The sequence below is a fragment of the Aegilops tauschii genome, chromosome 5 (assembly GCF_002575655.3).
Source record: "Aegilops tauschii subsp. strangulata cultivar AL8/78 chromosome 5, Aet v6.0, whole genome shotgun sequence".
Lineage (NCBI taxonomy): Eukaryota > Viridiplantae > Streptophyta > Magnoliopsida > Poales > Poaceae > Aegilops > Aegilops tauschii.
The window spans coordinates 313,116,941-313,140,290 of record NC_053039.3 but is presented as its reverse complement, the minus strand read 5'-3'; the positions used below and the strand labels follow the sequence as shown (position 1 = coordinate 313,140,290).

The 23,350-nt window shown below is 46.1% G+C and overlaps 2 protein-coding genes across 5 annotated transcripts; both read right to left on the bottom strand.

The window, feature by feature from the left end:
• Positions 1–1,014: 1,014 nt before the first annotated feature.
• LOC109770100 (serine/threonine-protein kinase PBL34) lies at positions 1,015–7,017 on the bottom strand. Of its 2 annotated transcripts, none has more exons than XM_020328814.4 (6): positions 6,251–7,017; positions 3,085–3,422; positions 2,853–2,988; positions 2,525–2,661; positions 2,310–2,433; positions 1,015–1,785 (listed from the first exon to the last, which is right to left on the bottom strand). In XM_020328814.4, exons 1-6 carry the CDS (start codon positions 6,495–6,497, stop codon positions 1,268–1,270), a joined length of 1,500 nt encoding a protein of 499 aa, XP_020184403.1. In that variant the 5' UTR covers positions 6,498–7,017; the 3' UTR covers positions 1,015–1,267. The 2 variants fall into 2 exon arrangements, with proteins under 2 accessions (XP_020184403.1, XP_020184404.1); XM_020328815.4 differs by having other exon boundaries at positions 3,085–3,419; positions 6,251–6,979.
• A 3,700-nt stretch (positions 7,018–10,717) lies between these two features.
• LOC109770099 (ABC transporter A family member 7) lies at positions 10,718–17,460 on the bottom strand. Of its 3 annotated transcripts, none has more exons than XM_020328813.3 (18): positions 17,206–17,460; positions 16,414–16,798; positions 16,233–16,315; positions 15,988–16,132; positions 14,466–14,579; positions 14,104–14,228; positions 13,851–14,009; positions 13,592–13,754; positions 13,351–13,476; positions 13,187–13,270; positions 12,741–13,102; positions 12,457–12,657; positions 12,251–12,360; positions 12,073–12,157; positions 11,768–11,896; positions 11,570–11,675; positions 11,364–11,452; positions 10,718–11,285 (listed from the first exon to the last, which is right to left on the bottom strand). In XM_020328813.3, exons 1-18 carry the CDS (start codon positions 17,278–17,280, stop codon positions 10,986–10,988), a joined length of 2,841 nt encoding a protein of 946 aa, XP_020184402.1. In that variant the 5' UTR covers positions 17,281–17,460; the 3' UTR covers positions 10,718–10,985. The 3 variants fall into 3 exon arrangements, with proteins under 3 accessions (XP_020184402.1, XP_073356400.1, XP_045084828.1); XM_073500299.1 differs by having other exon boundaries at positions 13,915–14,009; positions 17,206–17,392; XM_045228893.2 differs by having other exon boundaries at positions 12,073–12,360.
• Between the last annotated feature and the right edge of the window lie 5,890 nt (positions 17,461–23,350).

Genomic DNA, 23,350 nt, shown 5'->3' with positions numbered 1-23,350 from the left:
GAAACCTTGCAGGCTTGGACTTGTCAGGGCGTGCTTCGCCCAAAGCCGAGGACCGTGCAAGGTGCGGCGCAAACGCGAGGAAGCCCCGAGCTTGACATCCACAAGGAGGAGACCTGCACGGCTTTGCCAGTGATCCATTAATCAATCTTAGATGACTCTTTAACTCATTAGCCGCTAGGCAGAAATCTCAAGCCTGGCTCACCGGCGAACAAGTTTGTATGCCAAATCTGTAGTTAACATTTGATGCTGCTGGCTGATGTGCAGAGCATGGTTTTGAGAGGCCGGACGGTTAACGGATGGATTGCAGCTGGACTCAAGCCTAACTCGCCATCATAATAACAGGGGGAGATCCCAAAGATGGAACTGCGGTGCGGTGTGCGAGCCGAGTGGCACCATCCGCGCAATTCCATGGGGACAGAAGCCACAGAACTGGAAGGCTTTGCCACTGGCAAACCGCAACCGGGTCTTCCTTTCATACCACCACCACGGCAGTTCATCGGAAGCTGCAGATTCTCTTCGTCTTTTCATTCGTTTTGGGCAGACAGATGAGAAAGAAAGCGATGGAGCCGTGCAACGATAGAACCGGGTAATCAGGGAGGAAAGTTCCATCAGCTTCACCGTCCAACCCTAACCCCCGGACCTGGCGCTCCTCAGGCGTCTAAAATGGCTACCCATTCTCTCTTCTTGTAGACGTTGCCTCCTTGTGAGGCGATGCTTTGCTTGCTTGGTACAAGAGCGCGATAAAGGTCCTATCCTATCTCTATGTACGCAAGAAGCAAGCGAGGAAATGGAATCGAGCTCATGTGCCCGCAGACTGCAGCACTCCAGCTAGAGGAAAGATGCCTCCTCTCCTAAAACGCGTGCGTGCGTGCCAAGCCAAGGATGACTGATTGGCTGCCGTGACTCACCATCTCTTCTCGAAGTGGCACATGGACTGTTTCCTAACCAAGTGCCACCCGAGGGAGGGAGCATGAAGAGCAACTTCAGATCATTCTTTAAAAGAGAAAAGAGATGTATAGCAGCATCCAGTTGAGATTAACCTTCAACGCAAAGCATCCACGAGAGATATCTCAACGCCTACATCTTCTTTTTCCACCTATATCTTCTTCACATGTCAAATCTACACCAGACAGACAGACATCAATTCATGTCGCACAACAATGTTCACCCGCGGCACCTGCCGCCCCGACCCAAGTTCCACCACCCCCAGAATGATCTGGAGAGACTCTAGGTTCAACCAGGATTACCAAGCGACGCGGAGCTATGGTTATTTCATGTTCGGCTTTGGTGAGTAGCGAAACGGGGACGCGCGGGGGCCATCAGACATGCTCCTCATCGGCTGCTGCCCGTTCGCGCTTGCGCGGGCAAAAGACCCGTGCACCTTGAGGCTATGGCTGTTCCTGCCATTCATGCTGCTCGAATGTGCCATCCTCTCCGCTTGCATCGTCTGGTAGAAGTAGGAGGAGCTGGCCATGTCCTTGAGGTTCAGCAGTGGCTTGAGAGCTTCGACCACTTGGCTCATAAGCGGCCGGGCTTTGGGGTCCCGGCTCAGGCATGCGCGTGCCAATTGTGCTGCCTTCTGAGCACCTTTGACAGAGAAATTGCCCTCCAGGCGAGGGTCCACTAGCTTGTAGAAACGCTGCCTCTCTCCTAGGAGGGGGCGCGCCCACTCCACAAGGTTGTGCTCGCCGTTTGGGCGGTTCTTGTCCATTGACCTTCGTCCTGACATCATCTCAAGCAGCACCACACCGAAGCTATAGACGTCACTCTTTGATGTCAAATGACCTGAAATTCAGAAAATATGTTATGAAAGCTAGTAACATTAGAACAAACATCGTGTAACTGGCATCTATCTAAAAAACAATAATTGAACAATTTAACCAAGCAGCATCCCAGTATCAAGCACCAACATTGCCTTTAAATTAAGAAGACACTGGGATCTGCATTAGCAAAATAGTTGATTTTGGTAGATTGGCGCATATTATTTTTGCCAGGAAATCAGTTATACATGAGGACACTAAGGGCTTCTTGCATGAATGGATAGATGCACTCAAATTAATTACACCCGACAAAGCCAACACTACTAGTTAAACTTCTATATAATACCAAGAAATTGCTCAAACTGTATGTCTGCATTCATGCCATTTACCAGTATCCAACAAGCATCATTTCATATCTTAAGTACGTCAATGACAACGATCATATGATGCATAGTAACCTACGCAAGTACTCCAAATCTAGCTAAGTTGTTTCTGTAAGTATCTTTCACTCTTCCAGAGCTGGCAAGTAATGTCTGATGAAGCACTTACCTGTCATGACATACTCTGGAGCTGCATAACCATAGGTTCCCATTACTCGAGTAGACACATGAGTTTTGTCACCTACAGGACCATCTTTGGCAAGCCCAAAATCTGAGAGCTTTGCATTGTATTCCTGCAAGAGCAACATTTACACGTATGAACAGGATGCACCTATGTGAGTCATGTGATGCGCAATGAAATAAATTCAAGGATTCGATACTTACCGAATCTAGCAGTATATTAGATGTTTTAAAATCACGATAAATGACTGGTCTTTCTGCTTCTTCATGAAGGAAGGAAAGACCCTGTGCTGCCCCAAGAGCAACTTTCATTCTGATGGACCATGGGAGAGGAAGAGACCCTATGTATGAATTGAAATTTATGTAAGCTCCGAATTTCCACGAAATAAATAATATTTTCCAATTGAGTGATGCAATGGGCAAACACTTTGGAACATGTTATCCTCAAAAGAAAAAAATGATGAACAAAACAGGACAAAGGCTCTATGAAAATTTTAAAGCTTCAAGTGCTTGAGAACTGGTCAGTACATACTTCTGAATAGATGATTATCCAAACTTCCACGCGGCATAAATTCATATACCAGCAATCTTTGGTCATCTTCAACACAATATCCAATTAATTTGACCAAATTGGGATGGTGAAGGTTACCAAGGAAATCAACTTCTGCCTGCAAATAGAATATGGAGGAGAATCATTGGAAATCCTAATGAAATTGGATAGTGAAGATCAAAATAAACATAGCTTGAAGTAACAAAGCACATACCACCCATTCTTTGTGCCCTTGAAGACCATCATGATTGAGTGTCTTGACAGCAACTGTAAGACCTGTACCAGGTTTCACAGGCGCAGTTCCATTCTCTTCGATCCACCCTTTAAACACACATCCAAAACCCCCTTCACCGAGAAGACTCTCGGGTCTGAAGTTCCGTGTGGCGCATTTTAGATCACTGAATCCAAACTTGCGCAACTTAGAGGAAACCTTTATTTCCTCTCCAGCTTTAGATGCTGATGAACTGCTCTCTGCATTACTAGTAGATGTCGAGCCTGAGACTACTGACACAACAGGTTGGTTCCTGCTACCATTTTCTGCTGACTTTTCTGCTGTTCCACGCAATGAATAACAGTTTTAGTATTACCATAATAAGACAAGAATGTCCCGACGGTAACAATAAGAATAAACATAATTTCAATCTACACAGCCAAGTCTGAGGTATCCCCAAAGGAAAGCAAAATGTAATTTTAAGTATGGGGCATACACAAACACATACTCCCTCCGTCCCAAAATAAGTGTCTCAACTTTGTACTAGCTCCAGTACAAAGTTGCACTAAGCTTGAGACACTTATTTTGGGACGGAGGGAGTACTAAATACAATCAACTCATATAACAATACCAAACTACCTAAGAGATGTCTTGGTGCTTGGGTCTGTTCATCAAATATAATCCGATGTCTAGAGTAAGAGGTACTGGTAGAAATGTATACCCACAAGGCCACATATCTGAATCTAAGTAACCGAAGTAAACCTACATATTTCTATCACGGCATTACAGAAGAGCAAATTACAAAAAGCTGGCAGGCACAAACAAACGACCTTGCAAGTTGATGTGGTTACGCACGTTCTTGATTAGAAAGTACTACAATTTCTGGCAGCTTGAAGGAGCAAGTAGTAATGCGAGGACGTAGGTGGGGAATCAGAGCATAGATGTACTAGGAGAGGCTCAACAGAAATGCTCCAAGTGACTGTTTGACAAAGAATGGCAGTGTTGGACTTGGAGAGGTTACTAATTACCAACTTAATCTTGTTTACAATACACTCACACCAGAATGCCATTTCACATAACGGTTGCTGGTATCGTCGAGTGCAGATACCTGGTGGTACCTTTCAAGGATCAGGAAACATCTCTCTCCTAAATAAATACCTAGTTGAATAGGCAACCATTTAATCAGAAATTTCCAAAAGAAGAAGCAGAAATACGCTTCTCCTTCAAATACCTAGGTGAATAGTCTACCCGTTTTTTTTTTCTTTCACAAATTTCGAAAAAAAGAAATAGAAATAGGCTTCTCTGAAGGAGAAGGGGAGAAGTGATTCACTGTGAGCACCTGACAAAGGTAGTTATAAGGTTATGAGTTAATAAACATGACAGAAACTACGGACCCATATGCCAACTGGAGTCCTTTCTCGTAGCTCTACATCATGCTTTAGCTCATGATTTTAGTTCCAAGGCATAAGTACAAACACAAGGCATATATCCTCGAATTAGAGGAAAATTAAGTAGCTGGCTAGACTCAGTCCTCGTATCATCCGGTACCATGTTAATATGCTATTTCTTCATGCCTAAAATTCTGAAATAATCTAGTCAGCAAGCGGAGAAGAATCAACAAGGACTGTTTGGTATTAAAGTTGTTACTTACCCAAACCAGTGCTCTTGTCTACTTTAGATTACAAACTACATAAAGAGGTCCGCTAGGCCCATATGATAAACATTGTACCAGAATTAGTACTGGCCAGCACAAGCCTAACATAACTAACTAGATTTCACAGCACGGCATAAAAATGCAAAAGTAGACCTAAATTATCTATCTGAGATCCAACCACGTATTGTTTGTAAGAAATAGTTGCCACTAGCTAAACCAAAAGGGCTTCATAAAGCGGCTATATTGATCTCTCATGCATTCCAAATATGCATTTCCATCTATGGATGAAGCAAAAGTCTTGATGAATATGATTTGAGAAAGCGGTTACTATTTTAAACATCATACAGGAGATGACATCAACAAAATCAGAGTCAGGTAGGTGAGTAACATTATATTATCAAGTTATCAACATCCATTGTGATTGCTTGTGCATGATTCTCATTAAATTGTTACAGGATTTAGTGCAACCTGTGTGAAGCAACAACATACCATGCTATTCTAAAAATAGATACTCATGAAAGCAGTCATGCCACTAGTCCCACATGTACACTTGCTATTCCAGAATCCCATCCTTCAATTTCACATTAATTAATTAGGTGATGACGACACCTGAATCTCAGCTAGAAATACGGTGCTCAATGTTCGGTAAAATTCACCAACTATTTCACGATTAATTTGTTTTGTCGGCTTGTCATACTACTAGGACATTTCTACATTCATTGCTTGACAACGTGGCTACGACCAAAGATTATTGTGCCCTGCACTAGTGCACTCACACATAGTTCACTCAACTCTCCAGCAATTTTACCACCAAAACAGACACATCCTCAGCATTAGAAATCTAACGAACTGTAACCAACTAACAGACTAACAGCTCAGCTAGAACATGCAAAACTGCATCAAACCGAAACATCCAAAACGACACCGTGAATGCGGCGCACGTCATCACCATTAACAGACTAACAGCTCAGCTAGAAATGCAGTGCTAAATATGCAATAGAATACTAGAATTCGCCAACTATTTCACAATTCATATGTTTTGTCGGCTTGTCATACTAAATACTAGGACATTTGTACATTCATTTCTCGACAACGTTGCAACGGCCAAAGATTTTTGTGCCAAGCTGTACTCACATGTAGTTCACTCAGCTCCCCAGCAATTTAACCACCAAAACACACACATCCTCAGCATTATAAGAACCTAACGAACCGTAACCGCCGACCAACTACGGCATACATTAATCAAACCGAAACATCCAAAACGACACGTGACCGGCGGCGCACGCTCGCAAGCATTAACAGCCTAACGAACTATAACCGACAACCATACGGCATCCGTTACATGGAATCTGAATCTGAACATCCAAAGCAACACTGTGGAAGAGGCACACACACACCATCAGCATTAACAACGTAACAGACTAGTATAGGCCATGACCAACTAGGGCATGCATGCATTGCATCAACCGCAGACATGGAAAGCAACACCGCGAGAGAGAGAGAGAGAGACATTACCGCCGTGCGTGCTGGCGCTGCTGGTGGAGGTGTCGACCTTGGAGCGCGGCTGCGGCGGGCAGTTGCCCATGGGCCAGAGGCGGATGCAGCAGCCAGTAGCGACGCCGGCGTCCTCCTCGCCGCCCTTCCGGGGCAGGCGGCGGCCGCGCCTGCTGCTGCGGCGGCACCATCCCCACCTCTCCCGCTCCTCCTCGCCAGAGCTCTCCCACCCGTCGAACTGGCCCAGCTCCGGCGGCGCGAGCCCCATGGGCTACCACCACCTCCTCCTCCTACCCCCCTCGCGAAAAGAGCCTCACGAAGATCCCGCCGCCACACCTCCAAATCGCGTCGAATCAGCTCGCTCCCCCGCACGAGCGCCGCCAGATCGGCCTCAGGGAGCAGCAAACACCCACGTCCCCCACACGCAACCGCCGAAACCCTGGCACCCCACGAAACCCAGCGCCTCCACCGAATCCCGTCAAATCACACCAATCTCCAAGCACCAGCGAGCCATCCGCCCCGAACCACCGCGTCTCCCCCGGCAGCACCCCCGCCTCCGGACCACCGCATGAGTCGCCCACCGCGCAGCCGAAGCAGGAGGCGCGGATCCCCCGGACGCGGCGGCACACCTTCTCGCTCCTCTCCGGCGGCGGCCTCCGCAGCAGGCAGCAGCTAGTCGGGGAGGGAGGGAGAGAGAGAGGGGGGAGTGGGGAATAATAATAAGCGAGAGAATAATGGATGGATTGCGCCGAGAGGGAGAGAGGGACAGGGCAGCGGAGGAAAAGCACAGATGTTCCTCGCGAGCTCGCCCCCTTTTTTTCTCCTTTCGCGAGCACGTGGCCGACGTGGACGGCTTTTCCAGCGTGCGCCGACGCGGCCGACGACGTGTGCGCCGACGTGGCCGGCGGCTCTGCGGAGTGGGACCGGGACGGACGGACGGACGGGTCTCTGCCCTGCCTGGCATTCCTTCCGAAACTGGTGGCAGCGCCATGATTGATTGGGACGGAGTGGTGGTTGCGTTTGGTTGAGCTGTTCCCTGCAAAGTTTCTTCTTAGCCGTCACGCAGAAGCGGCGACGTGATGACTAGTTTATGCATGCATGAATTTCTTCTTGCCATTTTCGGCTCTAAAGTGTAGTACAGTAGGCACGTACTTCTTTTTCTAAAAAAGTTTCAGATTTGTTATAAAGTTAATCAGCAATGCAAATGACCTTAAATATAATAAAAAATGACATCGACACCTCTAGACCACCGAACAACCACTACTGTTGTTAGATCAAGCCGCAGATGCTGCTACCCAATCGGAACCAGCTTGACCTTGTCGATGGCAACGTGCCTCTAAGGATTAACGTCCTGGAGCCGCAGTTGTTATGTCGGACTCTTGAATAGGACAAAAAACCACCACAATTGAGGACCCTAATTCAGGAAACAGCCGCCATTCAGTTTTTTTAGACCGCTAAATGCATGTTGATGCTTGATTTGACGGATAGGGCCCGCTGTCAGTGCTAACATGGCAAGAAGACTTGACATTTTTTTAACGGGCCGTTAAACTGGGCGTAGGGCCCACCTGTCAACGTGCACGTACACTCTTCTCTCTCTGTTACATTCTCTCGAGCACCTTGTGTGCACTTGGCGGTCCGCGGTGGGCAGCGAGCATGGTGTGGAGCGGGAGGAGAAGGGCAAGCGCAGGGAGGATCTGGAGGTGGCGGTGCGCGGCTCGGTTTGCAGTCGGCTGTCCGGCACACGCGGCTTCCGCTGCCGCCGGCGAGCGCGGCGGAGCACGTGACGGGAACAGGAGTAGGGGAAGCGCGCGAGGAGGAGCTGGTGCACGGCTCAGTCCGCAGCGGTGGGGGCTCTGACGTCGTCGCCGGCGGTGCGTGCGTGCTCTGGTGCACGCCGGACATGGCGAAGCGCGGCGCGTGCACTGAAGGGTCGCTCGTGCACCACGTGCCCAACAACACTACCGCCGCGACTGGCCCTAGGTGCTTGCCGCCTCCTTCCTGCCGGGCGCCCTCGAGGCCATCTTCCCTGACGAGACAGTCGCCGTCGCGCCCACCGGCGTGGACAGCCTCCGCTTCGTCCACTGCGACGCGTCCCTCGACGTGGCCGTGGAGGGCAAGACCAGGAAGAACAGCCGCGGCTACAGCTACCTCCCCGGTCGGATGGCCCGCTCCTGGCGTTCTACGGCGTCATGTCGCTGGCGTTCGTCGCCCTCGCCGCGTTCTGGTTCCTGCTGTACGCCCGGTGTTGGTTCCTGCACGTGACGGGAGGAGGAGGGGAAGTGCACAGGGGGTGTTGAAGGTGGCGGCGCTGACCGCCGGCGCTGGAGGAGACGTGCCGGTGACGAGGGGATCTGGGGATCTGGCGAGCCAGATGCTGGCATGCGCTCGGAGGGTGCGAGCGCAGATCTGCGGACTGCTAGCGGGGCGGGAGCCGTGGGGAAGGAGAAAGATGTCCCCTGCGCGGTAGCTCACCGGCGAGGTACAAGGCACGCTCTACGGCAGCGGCGCGCGTGCTGAGCTCTCCTGGCGGCGGTTGCGGGTAGAAGGAGCAAATGATGCGAACGTTTTTTTGGCCAACATTCTAACGGCGCCGTCTCATTCCCGGACACATGGCACCTGACAGCGGGCCGCAGTCATCAGTTGTCCACTTAAACTGCTCTAATCAGTCAATTAGCGTTTTGTGAAAACTGTCAGCAGCACAATGATGACGGTTTTTTGAAAGAAAAAAACGAATGGTGATGGTTTTTTGAATTAGGGTCTTCAATTATGGTGGTTTTTTGCCATTTACTCCTTGAATAGATTAAAACAAATGCCCAAATCTCGTCGTTGCGCACACATAGCGAGAAAAACTTAACGCAGACAACAAGAATCTACACTGGAGCTTCATCTACTGTGTTTTGATGGACGAACTCGAGAAGGATCGAAGCTCGAAAGACAAACTCGAAAAGACAACTTATCATCCGCCCAAGCGCCCCACATGAGAGGATTAAAAAAACTAACTTAAACCGCTAGCCGGAGCAAAGGCACGGAGATTTATCTCTCCATCACCGGCTGCCGAAACTACTGGCAAGGAGGAAGCAAATCCACAGACTCATCAACAAAGTTTGAAGAGAAGAGTTTGCCTGGTAGTCTGAAAACGCTCAAAGCAAAAGTCTCTGCTAGGCACGTACATTCGGCTCGAAATATTCTTGTTGACTGAGGTGGCATGTTCACGTGGACTCTCCTCCTTTCTCTCACGTGCACCGGCGGCCGGCAGCTGTACGTTTGACCAGCCGAGCCTCCTGAGACCAAGTCAACAACAGGAAACTCGAACCACGCTCACATGCATGTCACGAAAATGAAATGATCACCGTCAGAGCAAAGAACCAACACGTAATACTCCCTCCGTTCCTAAATACTCCCTCCGTCCAAAAATTCTTGTTTTAGATTTGTCTAAATACGGATGTATCAAGTCACGTTTTCGTATTAGATACATCCGTATCTAGACAAATCTAAGACAAGAATTTTGGGACGGAGGGAGTATAAGTCTTTTTAGAGATTCCACTATGGACTACATACGGAGCAAAATGAGTGAATCTACACTCTAAAATATGTATATATACATTCGTATGTAGTTTGTAGTGCAATCTCTAAAAAGGCTTATATTTAGGAACGGAGGGAGTACTTGGTTCGAGGAGTACACAGTTAGTCATATATGATCGCACATGTCGCCTATGCTTACGCCATAAATCACGTTCTTTGATCAACTTATTATAGTGTTTCTTTTTGTGGGGAACTTATTATAGTGTTAAATATATGTCGCGTTTGTCGGTTAACTCTCCGTGTGCGTCTTCTTGCTCGTCTGCGTTTGTTTCATTCGTTATTACTATATAGGAGAACTCATCGTTGTTAAATACAAAATATTAACATCATGTCAAAGATATTTTTTGACACGATGTTAATATTTTGTAAAATCTAGATCACTCATAGTTTTACTCTACATTGTGCACACGGTTTTTAAATACAAACTTTGGTCGTTATTTTCTAGTACTAGTATATTTACAGAATACATGAAGCAAAATATGATGAAAATGCTTTGTTTTACAAATGCTCTCTCCTGATTTTGAAAAGAATGATGTTTAGACATACCCAAATTTTTTTTACCTTTAACTTCAGCTAGAATATAAATATAAATCCCAATATTTGTTGCATTATAAAAGTATCTTCCAACAATACATATAATTTTCACACATCCCTTCAAAATACTCCCTCCGGTCCCTTTTCACTCCGCGTATTAGATTTGTGTCAAGTCAAACTCAACAAAGTTTGACCAAATTTATTTAAAAAAATATCAACATCATGTCAAAAGATTTTACAAACTATGAGTGACCAGATTTAAAACTTTGGAAACAAATAAATACAAAATGCTACGTTGTTTGCGGATGGTGTTCGGGAATGCAAAATGGAATTTCACTTTTAGGAAGTGTTCAGGAAATAAATCTGACAAACTAAAGCAACCAACGATTCTGTTCTGCAATAGCATTGTCAAGAATCTGTCTCTGTTCTTTCTTTTTCTTTTTTGCACTTCTCTCGAAAAGTTGAACCACGTCAAAAATCATGTAGGAATAATGTTTTCCCTAAAAAAAATTACATGCTATGAATTTTTACCCAAACAGAACCTACATGCTATGAACTCGTCAGATTATCTACGAAATCACATGGAATGCTTGGGGTGTCCCTTGGCCGTCCATGGCGAAGACACTCTCCAGGTTACAATCTATGCAACATCATTGAACACCGGTGCTCCCTTGGCAACCTTGATGAAGACATCCTCCAAGGTAGTGTCAACGAGACCCCAGGCATGTATGCTGAGCCTGCTTTTCGCCCTCTCAACTGCATGAAAGACATCGGCTATTCTCACCTCCTGCTTCGGCAGCTCAAACTTTTGAGTGCCAGAAAGATTATAGATCTTGTTTGCACTTGGTGATAGGCGATGGACTAGCTGTTCAATCTCCGACTCTTGTTCTGGAGGTGTTGTCACTGTAAATATGTATGCACCCCCGTATCTTGCCTTCAGCTGTATGGCATTACAGTGGTAAATAATTTTAGAAGTGTTGCTACAGTAATATTTTAGATTTAAGAAGCTGATGTATACCTCTTTAGGGTTTCCAAGGCATTGGAACTCGCCATCAACGAATATGCCAAGTCGGTCACAAAGTACTTCTGCCTCCTCCATCGAGTGTGCTGTCAGATACATTGGAACAGATGATATTCATTGTTATTTTCAGATGCAGTAAAGTGGTGGACAGGGGAGTCTATGATGTAGATGCATGAGTGGACAGGGAAAAGAATCATAATTACTAGTAAGAATAATTGCACGGTTTCTCTTAGCCTCCTTCACAATGTTCCACAGGTTATTTCTTGATGCCGGATCTAGTCCTGTACTCGGCTCATCCATGTAGACAACCTAAGGAATGTTTCCTTCAGCTTCATAACCAATTTGCAAATAGATTTCTACAGGAAGGGTTGAAACTTGAAACATAAAAGCAAGAAGAATACCTTGGGGTCTCCGATTAATGATATTGCCACACTGAGCCTTCTTTTCATGCCTCCGCTGTATTTTCCCACTTGCTTATCACCAACACCACCATGAAACAGAGTTACACTTTTCAGAGAATCATTAACAGCCTGGTAATGAAAGAAAAGTTGATGTGTTTAAATGGGGCCAGCAATGCTGAAAAATAATACTGTACATACATTGAGATGCTGAATAATATGGCTGATGAATGAAGATAGCAGTTTGAATTCTCTTACAATGAAATGCAAGTACAAGACCAAAACAAAGTTACAGAGATTAGATGTACCTTCACTAATGCAGCACCTTTAAGATTCTTCAACCTAGCATAGAAGAATAGATGCTCTTTTCCCGTCAATGTTTCCCAAAGTAAGCTGCATTTCAGACAAGACCAGTTACCATGAGAAGACAATGTGACGTGGGAAAGAAAGCTAATGGCCAGATGAGCTACAAGTTGCAGTAAATACTCATGCTGTGGGCACACGCCCATATTTGTATATATGTCATCCATATCCATCCTTATATCCATTCCATGTGCATAAGCAGTACCAGATGTAGGTTTAGTAAGTCCAACCATCTGAGGAAAGATCAGATCAAAGTTAATCAAGGTGTGTGGCAATACTTTATGCAACTTCCATAAAAAATGCCACTGCATGCTGTTTCAGTACTGTACCATACTAATGAATGATGTTTTCCCAGCTCCATTTGGGCCAAGCATTCCGAAGCATTGGCCTTTTGGTAGGGCCAAAGATAATCCTCGAACAGCCAGCTTGTCTGGGTTTCCATCCTTTCCAGGATAAACCTTCCTCAGATTGTCACAGATGATAGCTTGGTTTGCATTGGAATCCATCAATAATTGCTCAACTACATGTCTCTGAATAGATATCAACGCACGAGTATTAATACAAATGTGCTGTAGAAAAAGATGGAAGTGACAAACTATGGCAGGTAACCTACTTCTTGAGCAACATCTGCTTTCTCCATATCAACGGCTACTTTATGATTCTGCTGCACAAAGCTACTTTGTAATGGTGGTGCATATTTCTTCTGCAGACATCTAAAGAAGAGTAAGGGGTTTCCGACACTGCCACCTATTGAAGAGACTTGATCCAAATAGAATGCTAACACAAGCATTAATGCCCATTCTACAGTCATTACGATCAAGATATCACGCATTCCATTGATTGGATCTTTCAAATTTTCCCACATCATGCCAGTGGCTCCCATAGCATTTCCAGAGAATGCATATTGACCAAGCTCATACAGTCCTCGATAGAGTGAAAATCCTGGTACAATCTCCATAACTAATATCCAACCACCTGAGTAGACAATACGAACCTTGTTACTCATATGGCCATATAACATATAAATCGAATTGCAGATTGGTTAGGCCAGCAACTTACGGGAAAAATTTATATCCTCAATAAAAAAGCGGAAAAGAAAGGCCCCTAGTAAGCCAGAGCCAAATACATAGATGTAACCAATCACTGCAGCAGGGGGATAGACGAAATTTGTCACTTCCAAGAAGAAAATTTAGACTTAGATATTACAGGTTTAAGTCACTGACCTGTGGCTATCTTGACAGATGAAAAGAAAGATGCCACAAAAAAGGCAAAAGCAATCTGTAAATTTATATAGACAAAGAAGAAAACAATCTGTATGCCATAGTTATTGACTCTGAAGAAATTGAGACCTGCACAAAACAAGGTCAATTTGGAATACATATATATTTTTCCCACAAAAGCAGCTTCACGAGTAAAATTGGTTCTTTCAAGAATACTCGTGAATAAATTGTGAAAGCTCATTACCTATCAAGGATCCAAAAATCACAAAAAATGTCATATACACAACCGATAGAACGAAGAAATAACCATAAGATATCATCCAGTAAGGTCCGTCCTTCAGACCTTGCATCTTCATCATAATTTTTAACTTTTGTTGCTTCTCATACACCAGATACGTCAACATAACCTGGAAAGGAGAGTTAATTACCAAGCTCTACTGACTCTGTAATACGTTCAGCTCTTTTGAGTGCACTTAAGGAATGTTACATCTCATCATACTCACTGGGAAAAGCAGTTCAACGATCCATGTGAAGAATAGCGGACTGATAAGAGAAGAGAGGTCGAACCTATAACTTGTTCCAACTTTGGGCATATCTTTTACATATTCCAATAGCACTTCCATCCCAGGTCCTCGGATATATTTGAGATATGCATTGGATACCTATAGGAAACGAACACGATGTAAGAAAAGTTGCCATGTTCCACAATAAATTGGAATTACTCAGAGATGAATTAATGGGAAACAGAGCACATACAGCATTCACCAAGCGTGGAACTCGTAATGCTGCGATAAATGAAAATGCGGTTTTACCGCCATAGGTAGAGTTGTACCAAACGTTTATACCGAGGCCATACTCCGTTGAGCTCAAGAAGTCATAACCTGCAAAGAAGAACACAACTATAAACTATATATGGATGCAAAATAAGTGTTGCTAATGAGATTTCATTTTCATATTTGGGTAGATGGGCTCAAGCAATTATTAAGAACACGGGCAGCATTCAAGGGCCAGTTTATCAGAAGTTATTACGAAATTGTTTAACAAAATCTCACTGCTGTGCAAACCCGCTACAAATGCAAAGAGGCAAAAAATTGGTGCTACAAAGATAGGAAGATAACCTGCAATAAACTCGTTTGTTTTTCCTCCTCTTTGTATATAACCCTTTAATAATTCATCATTGATAACTGATGTACTCTCACGCCACAACAACACACCTTCAACACACTGTATATCTGGTTCATTTCATAAAGACGTCAGAGCAGCAATAACAGCAGGTCTAAAAAAGAATCCAAACAAAAGATTAACATGTCTAATTATTCTGGTCAAACAGACTACACAAAAAGTCAGTGTTCCGTAGTCAGTACCAGTAATTATAACCATACCAAGATACAAAATCCACTTTCTTGATTCACAATTAGTTTTTCTCTAACATAGTAACTAGTCAATTTGTTCCTGTCTGATTGTATTAAAAGCATAATGCAAACAAGAAAATGTGAAAGCGAATTATGAATTATTTATAATCCATGTTTTGAATAGCGGATAGCAGGTTTGTATTCTTTGTAGTGGATTAGCTTCACTATAACGGATATTGGATAGTGGGTGCTAATAGCGAACGCTATATTCCCAGATCATTTTATGAAAATATTCATCATTTTGAGTTATGTGTATAACTGTATATACATAAAGGTTTGTTGTAAAAAAACTAACATGGAATAAATACTACTCCCTCCGTAAACTAATATAATAGCGTTTAGATCACTATTTTAGTGATCTAAACACTCTTATATTAGTTTACAGAGGGAGTATGTATTTATTTACGGGACATAATACACAACACATATTGCCAAACAAAACTGCAATTTACCGAAAAAGGCTTTCGCCCCGCTTTATATATAAAGCATACCACCAGAGCACAACATCCTGCAATTTCAACTTACACATTGCTACAGCTGCTACCTCACATCACTACAAGGTACCATTGCTCTCTCGGCTGCACAATACCGCTTATTTTACTCTAGACCATCATTCTGAACCACTAATGTTTTACTCTGCCACCGCTAAACAGAAGCTACACCAACTGTCAAATATATAATATATATATATATAGGAGAATCTTTATACATAAGTATGTTTTTTTTAGATATTTGCATGCTTCAGTTATTTTCCACACAAAAAGGGCATGCACTGCAACTAGTTATGAATATTCCAACATAAGATACATGTAAAGGCACTCGCAGCCACCCGACACTTAGAGTTGTACGAGGTTGTTCTGCTAGTCCACAGCAACTACCATTTGCAAAGTTTGGACCTTTTGGTGTTTCTGTATTTTCTCATCTTCTTTTATGTTTGTTGGTCATTTTGAAGCATAGGGCGTTATCGTATTTGTCATTCTGTGGTCTTCTTCTTTCTAATACAAAGATGTGCAGGTCACTTGCGTATTCAAGGAAACAGAAGGACCCATCAAAGACTGAACTATTGAAAGTCCACATCAAAATAGAGTTCCTTCAAATGCAAAAATACATTTTGCTGTAAAACAGCACGTCACATATCAACACTTAAGCTACTTTCCAGTAAAGTAATTTAAGCCTCCCAATACGAAACTGTAGATTAAATACCTTAGGGAAGGAAGTTTGAACTTACTTAGCTGGAGGGGTATGCCCCTGGCATTATATGAAATGGTCTGCGACAAGAAGGGCACGCACTGAGGCTGGAGCAGATACAAAGTATCCGAAGAAGAAAATGCAGGCTCTACCAATTGTGTATACCCTGGAATGGTGTCTGAACCCTGAGACAAATCAACGCAACCAGTACTTCCGTAAACACAACAAAAGAAGACATGCAGCTTACAAGAGAAAAAAGCTTAATTGGGCATCGAAGGAACTCACAACAACTATCCTGGAGAGAGCATCAAGATAATCTGTCACATTAAGAGTGGGAGCGAAAACAGGAAACAGACCTCCTGCAACACCTGTCGATTGGAAAACGGGAAGTACCGAACAAGTAAGATACATTGATCTTAATTTTGAACAGTTGATATGCATTGAGTTGTATTGTGGAAGCACATACTTTCAGCAAACCCCCGGTCCTTCCCAGTGATGAGGACACTGGCGGGGCAAGACAAAGAGTCACGGCATGACGGATCGGGCAAATCATCAAATGGCTGGGAGACGGTTCTGACAGCCCGGAACTGAGGCTGGGGAACCTGAATCAGTGCTGGCCACCGTGGCGGGCTGGGAATTGCGCAGCTCCAAACCTGCTCCAGCGTCGAGTATTGGACGCCACACTCCCTCTTCCTGCAGGTCCCGTACATGTCGGTGTCGACGCAGGCGCAACCGCAGTTGTACTTGGGCTTGTCGAGCTCATTGTTGATGATGTTCTGGAGCACGAGAAGCAGAACGCAGATGAGGATCGGGAAGATGGTGATGCCAATGTTTGTCTTCAGGTTCCGTTTCTGCATGGCAGTGAATGAAGAAAGTCAGATGCTGCATTACTGCATCAAGAATGTGCATGTCTATAATAAGAAATCTTAAAAGGGCATCAAGATTTTAAGAAACATGTGGCGTTTCATGCTGCCATGTACTAGTCTATAAGAAATCCTGGAAACGCCGTCAAATCCTAGAAAAGTTGGACCAACAGATTTATGCCGAACTCAGCTGGAGCCAAAAGTTCAGCGGCGCCTCTGGAAATTCTCAAAAGACGCAGGATCAACGGAACTTTCCGCGGTCGACCCACCGGCTGCATCTCCAGGAACCGTGCAGGCATACTCACAAGCACGTGGCGGGCGCACCCAAAGCGGCGTATCAACTATCAACACAGCACAGAGTAGATAAAAGCGAACAGGCAGGGGAGGAGAATTGCCTGGAGGCAGAGGTTCTTGCGGAGGAGCGCGTTGGCCTGCGTGAGGAAACCCGCGGGGCGCCTCCGAGAATCCATGGGGAGGATGGCTTAGGTCTGGAGGAGGAGGAGGCGGAGGCGGGGAGATGGGGAAGAGGAGATGCGCATGGAGGCGTTCAGAATCAGAAGAGCTGGGAATCGGGACGAAACCGAACCAGGGGTTTAACTTTACCCCGGTTATATAGCCGTCGGGCTGAAGGACTCCCGCGCCGGCCTGTGGGCGAACTTTTCTTTCTCTGGTTCTGATCATCCGCCGACCAAGCTGTTTTCCACCAACCCCTGCAGCTGTGTGGGTGTGTGTGGACTGTGGAGTATGTGACTTTTAGAAGCTTCGTGCCTAATTCTAATACTTTTCTGAATCAAATATATATAAACGTATTTTAGTGTGTTTGTTCATTTATTTCAGTCTGCATTTAATTCATATTAAAATATTCAAAATATTTTATGATCCGAAACAATATGCGATGCATATCTATATTCTATATCTATATACCAATAGAAAAAGAGCGAGTTTCTCGCAAATAAAAAGAAAGAGAAAGAGCGAGTTGCAAAGATCCAACGCATCTCACCCGCTATCCAATGTTCTATTTTGCTACGATGTTTTTAGCGTGCACTAAATCATATCTAATATCAACGTCGGTGCTAACCACGTACAGTTTGTCTAATTCACATTTAGATGTTTTCTAAGGACGTCACATCTAAGCTCCCATAAATAACACAGCAATAACAAATAAAAAAAACCTGAGACAAAAATAATAGACCACATGTGTCCTAGACAGACCCAACCACGTAACTACGTCCTACCCAATATCGACTTGCGTGCAATGCATTCGATATCTTTTACTAATATAGTGTAGTAATTATATTCTACCTAATATCAACGCGCAAACAATATCTTTCCTAATACTACTAATGTTCAATGCAATTATTGTCTTCTGTGATATGGTAACATACATTGTACGTACACGATTACTAGTATATACGCAACAAATTTGTTAAATACGGCAAGTACTCCCATTGTAAACAGATAAAAGAAGTTCTACATACCTCTTTCTTATTCAGATGTATATAGACACATTTTACTATATTTGTTCACTCATTTCAATCTATATGTAGTTCATATTAAAATGTCTTACATTTGTGTATGAAGGTGTATCATTTTCTGCTGGGAAATATGACAAGCATTAATTCTGCCAACATTACCACACAACTGTCCGATTTGTTTCGTATTTCTTGGAGTTGTACTTGTGCTGTACGAAGAAATGAGGGCGGCGTCCCTTAGTCAATCCCATTATTTGCAAAGCTTCAAATTAGTTTGGTAACAGAGGTCATTGAAGCCCATAGTACTCAAAAACTTGGCTATATCAATGTACGGGCAATGAAGACTTTTTTTTCAAAAACCATGTCTTTTCACGGTTTTGGCAATACTACCAAAATGTTTGGCGGGCACTGTCTAGTCATAGTTTTGACCATTGATACGAACGGATGAGAGTTGAAGGTAACTCGGTGACACTTAACGAGCTACATGACCGGGTTAATCTGTGTGTGCTAAACTGCCACCGGCTGCATGCAACCTCGCCATGCAGAGTGTCGACGCATCCTCATCTTTTTCACGAATACGCACTGTGGCGTATCATTCCATTGATAGAAGAGAGAGAGAGAGTACATTGTTGGTAACCCTAATAGCCGTACACTAGTAGGCGGCATTAGGGTGACCGGTGAGCCAGAGAGAGGGGGTTGCTCAGCCCCAGGGTACAAAGGTCAGGTTACAGGGAGGATCCTATCTAATCCTCGGGCGCCGGCTCTAGCCCAGCGTCGAGCCTCGTCCTTGATCGTGTCTAGGAGCTCGCCATTGGAAGGTTGCAGGCCATCAAAGACGATGATGTTTCGGTGCTTCCAGATGGCCCAGGCTGTTATGGTGACCAAAGAAGCGAAGCCCTTGCGGAAGCAGGATGGAGCGGCCAGAGTGCATGTGGACCACCATTCAAAGAGCTTAGTCTGGTCATCCGGGGGTGCAATCGGTAGTCTGCACCACGATAGAACTTCGTGCCAGGTGATACGCGCAAACACACAGCCGGCGAGGATGTGGTGCAGGGTTTCATCGTCCTGGTCGCAGAATTGGCAAGCGGCAGGGTGCGGCAGCCCACGGCGTGCCAGGCGATCGGCAGTCCAGCATCGGTTTTGAGAAGCTAGCCACAGGAAAAACTTGACGTTGAGTGGTGCCCAGCTACGCCAGATCAGCTTCCAGAAGGGTGCGGTAGTCGAGCCAATGAACAGAGCGGTGTAGCAGGTGCTGGCTGTGTAAACTCCCTTCGGAGACCAACGCCAAGAGAGTGCGTCCGGAGCGGATGAGAGGGAAACCAGTCGCAGGCCGCACCAAAGGTCGACGTACTCGAGGGTTGCCAGCGGGCCAAGGGCGCCGGCAATGTCTGAGATCCAGCCCTGGTTGCGCAGCCCGTCGCTGACAAGGCGCGTGCGCTTCCTTCTACGCGGAACCATGGCCACGAGGGTGGGGGCGATTTGGGCAATGGATTGGCCGTGGAGCCAGTGATCCGTCCAGAACCTGCATGGTACGTGTGGTAAGCAACATCATATTTTCTTTTCTTTTTTGTGGGTAAGCAACATCATCATATTTGAAATGATGCAGTTAATTAGTTATGATGCTTTAAGTGGTGATATAGATAATATAGAATAGAAGTAGATGAAAAAACAACAGTCTTGCTCAGTCGACTAAGACTTTGGTAAGTTGCTACATCCGTGAAATCCTACATTATGATCCGTGCAACTTTTTCTTTTTCTCTTTTGCATGTTATGTCACTTGACTGAGACTTGGTTACCTAGCCACACTCAAAAAACAAAATCCAAAAAAGGATGCTAGGATATCCTAAAAAAAGTCTAGATGCTAGGATGTGTATTAATATATTTTTTGGCGAATGGATGTGTAGCAGTCTAGAGCTATCTCTTGCATGTCTCTCTCTATTTCCTGTACTTCTACAAACGCGCTGGTCAAGGGCTCTGGTGTGGATATTAGCCATCCAATAAGATCGTTTTTCTCTGGTCCCTGGCGGCTGGAACCCTAGCCGCCGCCGGGAGAGGCCATCTTTTAGCGCCGTCCTCCGGTGGCTCCCCTCCGTCGGCGACCTCGGTCGTTGGTGATGAGGGGGGTCGTCGGATCCACGCGCGTGGATCATTTTTACTCCCTTATAGTTTAGGTTTTTAGGTTGTTTATCGTTTTGGCTTCGGCGGCGATGATGATGGCGTTGAATAAAGATTCTTCGGATCCTTCCCTGACGAGGCCATCGGTCCTATGGTTTGGGATGGATTTGAAAATTAGTCTATTCAAGCAAGGATGGCGTGGCGGCGGCGGCATCCTCGTGGTGGACCTGTGTCCTCGGGCTCCACTGTTGCGACGGCGTTTGCTCCAGCGTCCGCGCAGAGCTTGGGAGGTAGTCCAGGAGCGGATGCAGATTGTGGTCTGCATCGACGACATCTGAAAGACGGAACGTGTCCTGGCTTCGTGGTTCGTGGATGGCAGGTATGGTTTCCTCCTTCGGCGTCTTAATCGTGGTGGGGTGCCAGATCTGGAGTTCGATGGCGTGTCTGGGGTGTTGCCCCGGTCTGATTCGTTCAACGGTAATGGCTTCACTTTTGATGAGCCACCTTGAAGGTCCGCAAAGCTGCATATCAGTGATGGAGCCGCGTCGAGCTCGGATGAGAAGGTGATCTGTCATTTTTTTCTTCGGTGGCTGCTATGGTGGTGCCGGAGGCAGGTGACGGGCGTTTGTGTCAAGCTCAGAGATGTTCTGTTATCTTTTCAGTTTTGTCACGTCGGTTTTTACTTGACTTGTACTTTGTTCTTTATGATATGAATGAGACACGTATCATCATGGAAAAAAAAAGGCTCTGGTGTGAAGAGGAAACTTGGCCGTGCTGTACGTCACGGGAGCGATCCATCGTAGTACCACACTATGCGCACATCTGCGCATGGAAATTGCTGATGCCTGATGGGCTCGATCGATCAGGTATCTCTCGTAGAAAAATCAATCTACATACTGATCCGGTACCTCACGGGGGATCATAGGTGACACGACTGCCGGAAGATGGCCCTTGACCTTTTTTTCACATACTGCAGAAAAACCATGGTTTATTAAAAAAATATCGATACCAAACCCATCAAAGTATTTATAACCATAGGATTATATCTGAAAAACTCCAAAAATATTGTGCTGCCAAACGTAGCCTTCATGTTTTATGGTTGCTATATAGAAACTGAGTAAAAGGACTGCCAGTGTTTACTGCAGTAGATCATCACTCACAGCCCTATCGAGTCTTTTGCGGGTCCTATAGAGGTTGCAGTTGCATACTTGCGCTCAATTTGCAGTTAGAGCATCTACAACACGGCAAATCCGATTCTTCAAACGTCACGGACATTGACCGGGAAAGTCTCAAATTTGTCTCTTCACATCCGCGTATCTCATATCCGGTACCCTATATCCATACTACGCATGCACATGATGAACTACTCTACGTGATCAAATAACGTACAAAGAAATCGGCATGAAACGGAGAATGAAATGCACATAAACCCACTTTACATCATCCAAAAGATCGGCACAATTCATCGTCGGACAAGTACAAACACTAAAAACGACAATCAAAGACCTTCTTCACCACTTCATCGTCGCCGGCCCTTTGCCCTTCCGGTCTCCAGCGCTTCTGTAGGAGTCGGCGGCTGGTGGAGGATCGTCTGATTCGTCGGCGGAGGAGGAGGAGGAGATGACGGCGATGAGGCCCTTGAGGCGCTGGACGGCCCGGTCCTACTGGCGCCTGAGCTTGGCCAGCCGATCCGCCTCCGTCGCCTTCTCCCTCGCCTCCTGCTCGGATTGTTCGATGGAAAGCCGGAGAGCCTTTGCGTTCTTCCGGCGGAGCCGCCGAGCGTCTATCTCTGCCGTCGTAAGCGCTCGGCGGTAGACCCACTGGAGGAGCCGCTCGTCCTCGTTGGGCTCCGCCGGCCACGCCGGCGGCAGACAGAGCTCTCCACAGCGCCGCTCTCCCTTGCGTGCTGCCTCTCGCGGCGGGCGGCGCGCGCCTCCGACTCCGGCATGCGCGTCCGGGCCGGTGGGGCGGGCACAAGCACCCACCACTGCCCACAAAGGGGAGCAGCAGCCGGCGGGGCGAGGGGACGGCTTAGGGGAGGCGCGGATAGTGTCGGCCGCCTGTTGGAGCTGCCCATGGGCCGGGAGGGGCCAGCACCGGCGTCCGAGATGCGCCGACGGGGAAGCGGCGGCGGCGGCGAGGCTGCAGATCCAGAGCTGCCCCCGATGTCCACCTTGGACCGCTCCAAGGCGATGCGGAGGGTAAGCTCATACTCCGGATTCACCTCGTTGCCGGAGCGGCTGCCGGAGCTCGACATTGCGCCGGATTCGGTCGGAATCGGTGAGGGGAAAAGAGAGGACAGAGCGAGAGAGGAGAGTGAATGGGCTAGGGTTTCGGACCGACGCGGCTGATGGGTTTTTTTTGTGGGACATCCGTGGGGTCGGTGATGGGCCGGGCTTGTCAGACGGACGCGCCCGGGCACGCTATATCTGCCCCATATTTGGGCTGGATATGGGGGGTGCCGGCCAGTCCGGGCATTTGAGGCCCGTTTGAGGCGTCCGTCTGGATCAAAAAACGTGACCGGACAGTAACCGGGCGGCCACCCGAACGTATGAGGCGGGTTTGAGAGGTCCCGTTGTAGATGCTCTTATCGGACTGTGATCAGCTGAACTTACTTTATGATTTGGCGTGAGAAACAGTGGCAACAACATAAAAAGAGTTCCCTCTGTCTGTCAATTTTTATATAGGTCACTAATGAAATAAACAGAAGGTTGATTGGACAAAGGGGACTTCGTCCACTTGTTATGCCAAACGGAACGAACCAAAGCAAAAACGCAGGTGTGTATACTTCGACAAAGGGAGCGCATACCGCTGCAGAGGGTGAAAGCAAACCAGTCTTGTGTTTGTCATATCGTATCATCTGATCACACCACCGTGACCGTGTGGCGTGGTCATATTGCCATGCCATGTGGAAAGGAGACGCGCGCAGCATCTCATGCTGTCAGCCAGCTCC

Excerpts from the sequence above, each read along its gene's own strand:
- LOC109770100 (XM_020328814.4), bottom strand. The coding sequence starts at position 6,497 with ATGGGGCTCGCGCCGCCGGAGCTGGGCCAGTTCGACGGGTGGGAGAGC. Across the intron at positions 2,989-3,084 it reads AAGGGCACAAAGAATGGGTG|GCAGAAGTTGATTTCCTTGG; the intron begins GTATGTGCTTTG and ends TTCTATTTGCAG. Across the intron at positions 1,786-2,309 it reads TCCAGAGTATGTCATGACAG|GTCATTTGACATCAAAGAGT; the intron begins GTAAGTGCTTCA and ends TCTGAATTTCAG.
- LOC109770099 (XM_045228893.2), bottom strand. The coding sequence starts at position 17,280 with ATGGATTCTCGGAGGCGCCCCGCGGGTTTCCTCACGCAGGCCAACGCG. Across the intron at positions 13,271-13,350 it reads ATCTGTCAAGATAGCCACAG|TGATTGGTTACATCTATGTA; the intron begins GTCAGTGACTTA and ends CCCCTGCTGCAG. Across the intron at positions 12,658-12,740 it reads AAGCAGATGTTGCTCAAGAA|AGACATGTAGTTGAGCAATT; the intron begins GTAGGTTACCTG and ends ATATCTATTCAG.